Genomic DNA, 10,300 nt, shown 5'->3' on the forward strand with positions numbered 1-10,300 from the left:
TGATCATACCACATTATAAAGCAGTTTATAATCACTTACAAGGTCAAGTAAAGTCATTTATAATTGTAGATAATTTGCTGCTTCTGCCAGGATCACAGTGATATGTGTCTCATAGTTGAACTACATTATAATAATTTTATAATGCATTATAATCCCAGTTATATTGCATTATAGTGTGATTATATGTTACTGTAAGTGGTCAGTTGGTCCTTTAAGTAATGAAAACCTGAGGTATATAATATATTACATATCATTAAATCTATACATGAAGAACCCGATTTGAAAGAACTTTTATATGATGAACAACGGAATAATGAACACTAATGTTTCCCATGAAACACTAAACTGACACAAAGTATAATCTAAGTATAGTATAATTACTACGTGAAACTATTTCTACTATAGCTGTCTATTTTACTTTTATGTAAATGTTCAATCCACAAAAGTGACTCCTTTAAAAGAAGGTGCAGACCATGCACTGGTGTTAACACGTGGTAAGTCTCACCCTTTAAAGTGAAATATCGCCAGTAAAGGTTGAGGCTTACCATGTATTAACACCAGTGCATGGTTCGCACAGGGGGCCAGATCAATAAACCATGAGTACACACGAAAAGTGTACTAACGCCACTTTCCACGTAGGTTTCCAAATATATACAAATCCACGTGCGGTGACAATGTTAACACCATGCGTGTGATGTTGCAAAAAAGGGAGAAGTGTGAATTTGGGAGGCACTTTATGCAATCTGCAATCAAATACATGATCTTTAAAGATAAACATTATTATCCTGTATTATTGAGGAATAAGAATAACCTTCAGGTGTGAGGTCATTATAACGCCACTATATAAAGGCTCTAGCTGTTTGTAATGGGAGTGCCAAATGCACAAATACAGCGGCTGCTTTGGCGCTGCTGGAAGGCGAGAACGAGTATTCACAGCCTCCGTTACGTTCTGTTGTTCACCTTCATTCTTTTGTTTAATGCCAGAGCTCAGAGGTCCACTGTTACCTCCAGTTCACATTCCGTAAAACTGCCCTTCTTCTTCTTCATTCGCTACGTCGATGTTTCTGCCATTTCAGCTCAGAACTTTTCTAAATGCTGAGCCTTTATATGTAAGTAAGAGAATTGGGGTTGTGTTTCATTTATAGTCAATTGTTGGAATGGTCAAACGTTTATAACAATAATTATACAGGGCTACGAGCAGAGTGAGAGCAGATAACTGAGAAAACTCTTTCAAGGCAACTAATATTTGGGTTTTAAGTCAAACTTTAAAATTTTGAATTAAATAATTAAAAGATAATTAATGATGATTTCCTTCTTTAGAATTTAGTATTTCAAATGTTGTTCAATGATTCACAGCTCAATAATGTTTGAAAGCCAGAATGTTTTGTTTCCAAAACTCAAAAAGTAAATTACCTCAACAACAGATAAGTTTGAATTTAAAGTTTTCCCAACTTTTCTTTTCCACAGTGTGTCAAAGAAAATGTAAGCAGAACTTTTTTATTTTGTTTTGTTAGCTTATACTTGCCCTGAAGTCCATTCTATGTCCATGTGTAAAAAATACATATTCACATACAGATTCAACAATCCGTCTTCTGTGGCTGCTTGAGCTTTGACTGAAACATAAATCACAGTACTCTCTCTATCACTGAAATGTGTCTTTTAATTGTTGGAGTTGATAAACATCTGTTACTGTCACATGTGATAACCGCCTCACTGCTGTAGAATTATTAATGGACCTGTTTGCAGCTCATAATCTTCAGCATGAGACTCATCATCGCTGTCACTGCTCACATCCAGCTGATGGAGAATATTCAGGTATCCCTTTAAGCTAGTGTGTGTGTGTCTGTGTGTGTGTGTGTGGGGGGGAAGAACAGGTGTCAGCTCTCGTTGACGTGGACACTCCTCATCATTTCCTCTCGGGAGTCTAAGCGAGCGGTAATTTTCCCCTCTAACCCTCTCTCTCTCTGTCTTTCTCTGCCAGTCATTTGCTATGTCTCTCGCTCTTTGCGGCTCTCTCTCCTGTTATATATTTTTGTCCCTCATCCTTTCACCCTCTTCACTGACTGTCTTGACTTTCGCCTACGGTCCCTCTGCAGTCAATCTGTCTTTATTCTCCGCTCTGATTGACTCTTATCAAGACCTATTAGGGTGCTTGGGGCAACACACACACACACAAGCTGATGTTTCCCAGCCAATCATAGAGCGCCTGGGGGTATACGGGATACTCAGTATACGGGAGTGAATCAACAGCAATTTGTGTGTGTGTGTGTGTGTGTGTGGGGGGGGGGTAATTGCTGATATGATCAGGGACTCCCATTGTGACTGGCAGCCTGTTGGTGAGAAAAGTGAAGTTGGATTCAACCCAGAAAGTCTTTCCTTGTGGTCAGGTCGAGTGCTGAGGGGCTGTAACATTTTATCCAAGTGTCTCACCCACAGTCTGCGGCTGTCATATAACAACACAACACCATATTAGCAATCCAATAATAACTCATGCTTTCATCGGGCTTCGAGAGGAACAGTTTTTTTAATTCATTGTTTGCTTTTCTACACACTTGCTTTGGCAGTATTACATCATACCAATAAAGCCATCTGAATTGACAGGGTTATGTAAACAAAATACAGAAAAAAATACAGAAAAAATATATATACATATTACAGTTATATTTTGTAAAAATGGGGATTATTTTAAAATACATACGTTTCTTTCTTTAAAAAACACTGAGCAGAAGGCACATCTTTGATGCTAAAATTTTGGTTTCCATGTTCATTTATAAGATTATATTGTTCTGTTGTCTTATTGAATATACTAACAGCATATTCAATACGTTTTTGAAAGGGAATACGTAATTGTATCAGATTGGCTTTTTAAAGTAACCCTCCCAACCCTGGCTTCATTAAGTGTGTCTGAATATGTTCAGAGCAATGGAAATACAAGAGTAAGAAGCTGAAAGAATCACATCCAACTCTTTTACTATAAAAAACACTAAGTATTAATGCAGTTGGGGGTTTGGCAGCCGCATTATAAATAACAAAGAGAGTAAACATAAAGGCGTGAAGGAAGAAGAAATATTGTAAAGACCTGGTTTTGCCAAAAGCATACTGAATGCATGTTTAAAGTTTATGTCGGATTGATGTACTTGACTAGTTTGAATAACTGTTTGCTAAACTCTTATCTTACCTTTATTTTGTATCTGTACAGAAAAGTGTATCTTAGCAGGACGGAAACGGTAGCGTTCCTTCCTCTGCCTCAGGCTTCAATGGAGAAGTGACAACAAATAAAAACTAACTCTGCTGTATGAACATATGTAAAAACAACAAAATACAGCCGCAAGCAATAAGTTCTGCCATTTTCCCCTCCTTCATCGATAAAAAAAATGGCATTTTAAAAAGTATATTTTCATATATAATATAGATATCTATTATTTTGGCAAAGATAATCGGGACAGGAAATGTTCATATCGTCCCATGCCTGCAGGAGGAGTACCTCCAGTACAACCCAGACCTGAATTAAACAGGATCATTATTATTCTCAGTGGGGTTTCAAAAGGAATTTTGGGAAATGTAGTACAGCATTAACTGATTGATATGCAGGCAGAAAGCGGGTAAATTAAACCACCATGCTGTGTTTGATCAAGGGCACCTTGTCTGGCTGCTGAGGGAGCACAGAGCGTTACTCATTGGCTTTTATTGAATTAGCATCCTCACCATCTCAATTTGTCTTCTTTAACCCTCTAACGTTGCCTTCAGAGACAAACTGGCACACAGCAAAGTTGCGGGATTACAGGAAAGCATGTCCTCGCTTGTAAACAGACACATTTATGGAGGTTGGAGCTTTTGGCCCACTGCGTTGTGTCCTGCTGTGTCCTCTTTGGCTAAAACTCTGTGAAAAACACAAGTTCTGAACTGCTCTTCATCCCAAATATAATGTTCCTGCTGTGCGCTCAGAGTCTTATGCCACTTACCCAGAAAACGGATTATTCCTTCTGAGAAGAAGAAAAAGAAGAAGAAAAGGTGAGAGAGAGGGACTCCGCCAGATGGGAGGGAAGGCAGAGCAACATTGACAAAAGAAAAGAATAAAAAAATAAATGAAAAACAAAGGGCAAAAAGACAAGATTTCTAAAAAGAGGTGAAAGAAGTGAGGAGAATGAAGGAGAACAAAAAAAGAGGGGAGATTAGGAGAGAAGAGGGGGAAGACGATGTGAGACAAAGAGGAAGGGAGGAGGTGAAGATGAGAGGAAGCCAGGAGAGGAGGTGAGATGAGGAGTCAGCAGAGGACAGAGGGAAGGGAGGCATTAGTGTCGTGTTGGGAGGATCAGTCTGGTGCTCCTTTGATGTCTGCAGCAAGAACACACACCTATACACACTAACACACACCTATACTGTACAGGGTAACACACACAGTTACACACTGTAAGACGTCCTGCAGAGGGAATGCAACCTGTGGATTCAAAACCAGCAGGCTGAGAAAACTACAGAGACACAAACAGGAAGTCACCCATCAGAGAGCTCAACCCCACAGAGCGAGAGAGAGAGAGAGAGAGAGAGAGAGAGAGAGCAGCACCTGTCACACACACACATTGTTGTTTTTAGCTGCAGTGGATCAGACATGAATCTACCTGCCTCCTGTTCTCTGCTATTAGCTTAAAGCCCTAACAACTGTGGTTGTATACTAATTAGCCATAAAAAATATGCACTGAACATCTCATACTGCACAGCATCTTCCAAGTGTGCTCTGAGACGAGGTGTTTTTCTCTGGAGTTCACTTTGCTCACTATACAAGTCGCGCAAGATGCTGCAAATTACACAACCCCCCTCATGTGAAAGCGGGCGTCAGTGTGTACACTGCAATGAGAGGATGAAGCAGAACTATCCTTCTGGTTACGAAAAGAGAGAAAAAAGGTAAACGTGTGTTCTCTTCTCTCCAAGTTTGATGTCAGTAATAACTGAGGTTAAGCTGATGTGCAGCTTGCAGTGCGTCTCTTTACTCTGTCTGTCTTACTAACAGCTGCACATCAGCAGCAACGTCTCTGTGGACCAAACAATATATGGCACTCCTCATAGCCACACAGTACCAAAAAAAGCTGGCAATAAGGATGCACAGCTTTCAGTATTGAGCCTAGCCATAGTATACATAAAACATTTGTGTAATATTGTATATTAAAAGGACTAAATACCAGGCAGCAGAGCCAAAGCCCAGAGTTCTATTTTATTATTTTCTACATTTCTTTATTTGTTTATGTGAATGTTAATATTCACTTATGTTAAGATTCTATACCAAAAGATTCAATAAATATTGTTTGTACCCTATTCTGTTCTGTAGAGGTGTTTTAAATAGAGGAAAGATTGTAGCACTGGGCTGTCAGGTGTGACTGCCTTACATGGCTCATGGATCAGGTAGGACCGGTCAGGGGGGGTCAGGGCCCGCTGAAGTAAAAGGAGAGTGAATTTTGGAGACAAGTGGAACTGATGATGTTGCTAAGTGTTAATGTGTAAGCTAACATTTTGATAATAATGAGACTTTAATTGTGTGTGTAATGTTCATGAATCAATGAGAGAAGACCGCCGTGCTACATGTTCCTCAAATCATCCTCGGTTTGAGTCCCACTATAACCTCCTCCGCTGCTTCTGATGAAAGAAAGCCTGACTGAAGGAGGGACGGACTGCCAGCTCGAGAACAGAGGACACGCAGACCTCTGATCCTCTTCAGCCTCTGTAGAGACTGACAAACCTTCCAGACAAAATGAGAATATTTCAATCCACAGAAAACCCCCACAAAAGAAACCCTTCCCATCCATGCGCCAGCGCTGCTGTTCCACGTTTCACACACACACACGTTGAACACAGGATCCCCTTTGTTAAGAACCTACATGCTTATCTGCTCTTCCACAAGTCACTGACACCTTCTGGACAGTCGGTCGATATGCTCTTGTCTGACCAAATTCTCACCGGCCCATGGTTCTTCCGTTTATTCCATGTCTCTGTACGACCATGAAGTGAAACCATTCAGCTTCAAGTTGAGCACAAATCTTACCTGACAACTCTTACCTGTCAGACACTTCTTGAACCCGAATCTTCCAGCCTCTTTGACTCTGTGCTGTATGTGTGAACAGTCTTCAGCCTGAAGCACTTTGAGACACCCATTGTGGCTCACTGGCTCATTGTTAGCTCATTGATCAGTTATTGAATAGTTACTAACCTTGGTGATCAGTGGACCAGTGTCTCCATCTTTGTTTCTGAGGGAAAAGCAAGCTTATAAAATCCAAATTAACATTAATATATTAATGACTTTAAGGATTAATAATAGCATCATAAACATATTTATGTATAAGACATTTATAAGCATTTATAAGAAACTTGTTAACAGTTTATAGGCTGCTTAAGAACGTTAATAAAAGTCTTATGACCTTCTTATAAATGTTTATATGTCAATCAATACAAAAACATTTATTGATTTAGACGTACCCAATAATCTCATTGTTAAAGCTTTACTAAGCTGTTTTGTTGCTTTATTTAGATTTCTTCATTCTTTATCATGCATTTATTATCAGATAATTATTGACTTATTAACAGTTAACTATGCACTAACTACAACCTTAACTGTGCTTCTGGGGGGTAATGGATCTAAAGAGGGAACAATGCTAATTAAAGTTGCATACGTAATTGTGCACTTTCACACAAGTGGTGAGGCACAAGGAGGACTTCTGGGTAGTGATGACGCCATGTGACGGTAACGGGTTGGGGTTGTATGACTGCTGTCCTGTGTTTCGTTTTCTAACCCATCAGCTTCATGGACGGGATTAAAGTATTGAATCTGAACAGAAAAGTTTTACCAATGTTACCAATTAAGGGCCTAACTAACTAACTGTCAGGGTTATTGGTTCAATTCCCCATGTAGTTCAATGGATTAGCTGCTATTTAGATTAAGGAGATGTGTGCTTCCTTTGAAGTAAAGTGTCCTCCATCTGATACATGTATGTTATGGCACATCATATAAGTTGTTTTCTGCACAGAGAATATATGTGATAAAGTTTGCACAAAGGGCTCGTGTGTGTGTCCTGAAATCGTAAGGACCCTCCTGAAAAGGTGAAGCTTTAAAGTGAGTAAGGAAATAACCAAAAGCACAGAAGGTATTAGGAGTGCAGATGACAGCATGACAGCAGTGCAGTCACCCTTCTCTGTCTCTAAGCAATAATCTTCTTTCTTCCAGAAAAACATTTTCATCTTCCCGCCTGAGCTCTTAAGTCATCAGTCAGACTCTACTGAAAGAAAGAAGCTTCTGCAGTCTTCTTCACAGTGGTGGACGTCCTACCAGGACCTCATCATCCTATTTAAACAACTGCTGTGCTTTAAAACTGCCACTGATTCTGTTTGACTCACATTCATTCTGCACAGTATCATTTTCTTTTTAAGGTCTAAGGATAGATGGTAGGATGCTGTACGGACTGTAAAGCCCCCTGAGGCACACTGATTTGTTATTTTGGGCTATATAAAAACTCTTTATGATCCAGTTTTACACCAGCAAATAAATACATTATTAATGCAAATATATACATTCAGTGGGAGTCCTGGTGGCATATTATCTTATATAATCTCACTTAGAACCCATTGTAGTCTAATAGCATGCCTCGCAGTAAATGCATATTTAGTTGTGATAGTTCTCCTTGTGATGTCGTCCTGCTGCTCAGCCTCAACTCACAACAGCTGCCATTAGCAAGTTTTCTTAGTTAGCAGCTAGCATGCAGCTAGCTGTCCCATTAGCTGACTCAAAGGGACATCAGAAGGAAATCAGTGAATAAAGTAACAAAGTTGTGTTTTTGTTTTCTAACCAGTGAGATTAGCATTTTTTCAACCTAATTTTTGTCTCATTTGTGTAGCATATTGCTTTTTTCCAAGATACTATTAGTCAGTTAGCGGTGCTCACGAGCACTGGTTGCTGCCATAGACTGTATAATTAATGTTGACGTGTCTCTGTGAAGTCACCCAGAGGTTTCTGAGGAGCCGTTGTGACGCTCAGTGTCGTCGGTTCTGGACGTCGCCATTTTGGCAATCCTGACTCGGATAATCCAAAAATGGGTAAAGAAGAAGAGAGTGTGGGTGGAACTGAGGAGGGCTGAATGAAATACTGTCACAGCACCCAACTGTCACTCAAAGCAGCCATGCCCTTAATTATGCATAACTTTAAGCCTTAATACATTTACAGTTTTTTTCAATTGTTTACACGCAATTTTGTCAAAATATAATCACAATTATCCAAACACCACACTCAATTTGCATAATTCCTAGATTGTTTGCAAAATGACACACTTCAGTCAAAACATACACATATTTGTGAAAATGCTATTAGTTTTCATTTAACCAACACAGTCCTCAATGATCAGACACTATTGCAGCCAGTTTCACACTGCTGCGATAAATAAAAAACACATTTTAGGAAATAGCATGTACTAGATTTTTGGCCAGACATTGTTATGTAAGGGATAATTTAGATGTCATAAAAAATAGTGACAAACCCACAACATTCTTCATGATTAGTTTGAGATATAGGGAGAATGTACACAAATAGGCCTACTATAAACTTACCAAGCACTGCACAACACTGATGCTGCAGACTGAATATTTCAAGTATTCATTTCAATACTTACAGTATTTCTTACCATAATCAGTTACAGTAATCAACCAACAATGAAATCAATGAAACAAATAAAATCTGTAGACAAATAAAAATTACTGCATGAAGTACACACACTTTGACTCTGAAGAAAAACTAATTGAGCATGGCGTTAGTTCAGGCAGGGCACGAAGTCAGGCTTAGCTTTCAGTTACAGCTATATCATACGAGCACAGCTAGTCATAAACATACATCAGCTGATTCCTCTAAGCTTCCCATTGGATACCATACACAGTCAGCTGACAGCTCACCTGATTTCCTCAAGCATCCAATTGGCAAACATCATGCATGGCGCCTTATTTAAGCTGCTTTAGCCTGCCTGCCTATCTCTGCTGCTCCCTCTACAAGCCTTTTGCACCCACCTCCACCCCAGCTCCTCCTTTTTATGTTGTTTCTAATTAATCAATGTCATTTTCTGATTGCCATTGATGCTTGCTCTGTTCTGTACCTTGGGGTGTGCTCTCCCTGCCTTAAGGTTTTCCACGTAGGCACGCGGAAGGACAAGGAGGTCCCAGAACAGAGCCATACCGCCAAATGTAACATTCTGCTTGGAATATAAGATATTTTGACAAAAGTGGTCCTGACTGAACTGTAAAAGCAGGTCTGGCTGAGTGCTGCGTTTTCAAATTAGCACATGTGTGCTTCCACACCTGGTGGATGTGATTATCCAATTTGTTCATTAGTGTGGTCATTGGCAGTCCGGGGCTTTGTAATGAAAGGAAGTAACCTCACAATCCTTATCTGTGTCTAAGGTGTGAAAATGTGTGTAGAGTTTTACAAATCACTGTGTGTAATGTTTAGCAAAAAGGGTGAAGCAGACATTGTGTGTAATGTTGTGCAAATCTGCGGAGGTGTTTTGCTCCTTGGAGTAGAATTTCGCAAATTATGTGGACATTTTTATTTTAGTGTGTAAACAACAACAAAAACTGTAAACAAACATTTTCTGCTGTAAAGTTGGGCATTTTAATATAGGGTCTTATGGAGATTGACTCACTGCTGGAACCCTTCCCCTGTGCAGGCCTCCAGTGGGCTTTTGGGGGGGGTTAAAGAGACAGGAGCAAAAAACGGCTTGTTTCAGACAGGGGATGAACTGAGGGCTCCATAACGGGCCAGAGTACAAGATACATTAGAACAAATACTGTGAATCATGCAAAGCTACTCTAGTATAGTCCAAAAGTAAAAATATAAAGCTAGAAGCGAGCATAATATGTCCCCTTTAAGTTAAAGGAAGACAAGTGTGTAAGGCTTAATTGCCCCGTCTGTCCTTGATTGCACTTTGCTGCTTTAATTGCCTTTTTGTGGACTTATTCCCTGAGCTGCTTTAAGTGCCCTTTGTCACTTTAAATGTCCTGTGCTGCCTTAAGTGCTCGGTGGAATAAAAAGGGCTTTTGTTAATCTCTGAGTAATATTGAATAATAGCAGGAATAGCTGTGTGTGTGTGTGTGTGTGTGTGTGTGTGTGTGTGTGTGTGGTGGTGGCAGGTTTTAGGCATCTTGCAGATTAGAACAGAGCTTGCAGGGCTGAAACAGTTTGAAGTTTGGATCCTCTGACTGCAGTTTGAAGATCAGTCCAAGGATGACTTCTTAAAGGCCCACGGCCAGTGTGCCCTTGAGCCAAGAATTAGTTCTGAAA

At 39.8% G+C, this 10,300-nt stretch overlaps 1 protein-coding gene across 1 annotated transcript in view; it reads right to left on the reverse strand.

Annotated features, from left to right (window-relative positions):
* LOC127362060 (uncharacterized) overlaps positions 1-8,039 on the reverse strand; it is a 120,617-nt gene extending 112,578 nt beyond the window's left edge. The window contains exon 1 of the mRNA XM_051397329.1: positions 7,981-8,039. Coding sequence (XP_051253289.1) covers positions 7,981-8,039 — 59 coding nt within the window. The remainder of the gene's footprint in view (positions 1-7,980) is intronic.
* Between the last annotated feature and the right edge of the window lie 2,261 nt (positions 8,040-10,300).

Source organism: Dicentrarchus labrax, unplaced genomic scaffold (assembly GCF_905237075.1).
Source record: "Dicentrarchus labrax unplaced genomic scaffold, dlabrax2021, whole genome shotgun sequence".
NCBI classification, from domain to species: Eukaryota; Metazoa; Chordata; class Actinopteri; family Moronidae; genus Dicentrarchus; species Dicentrarchus labrax.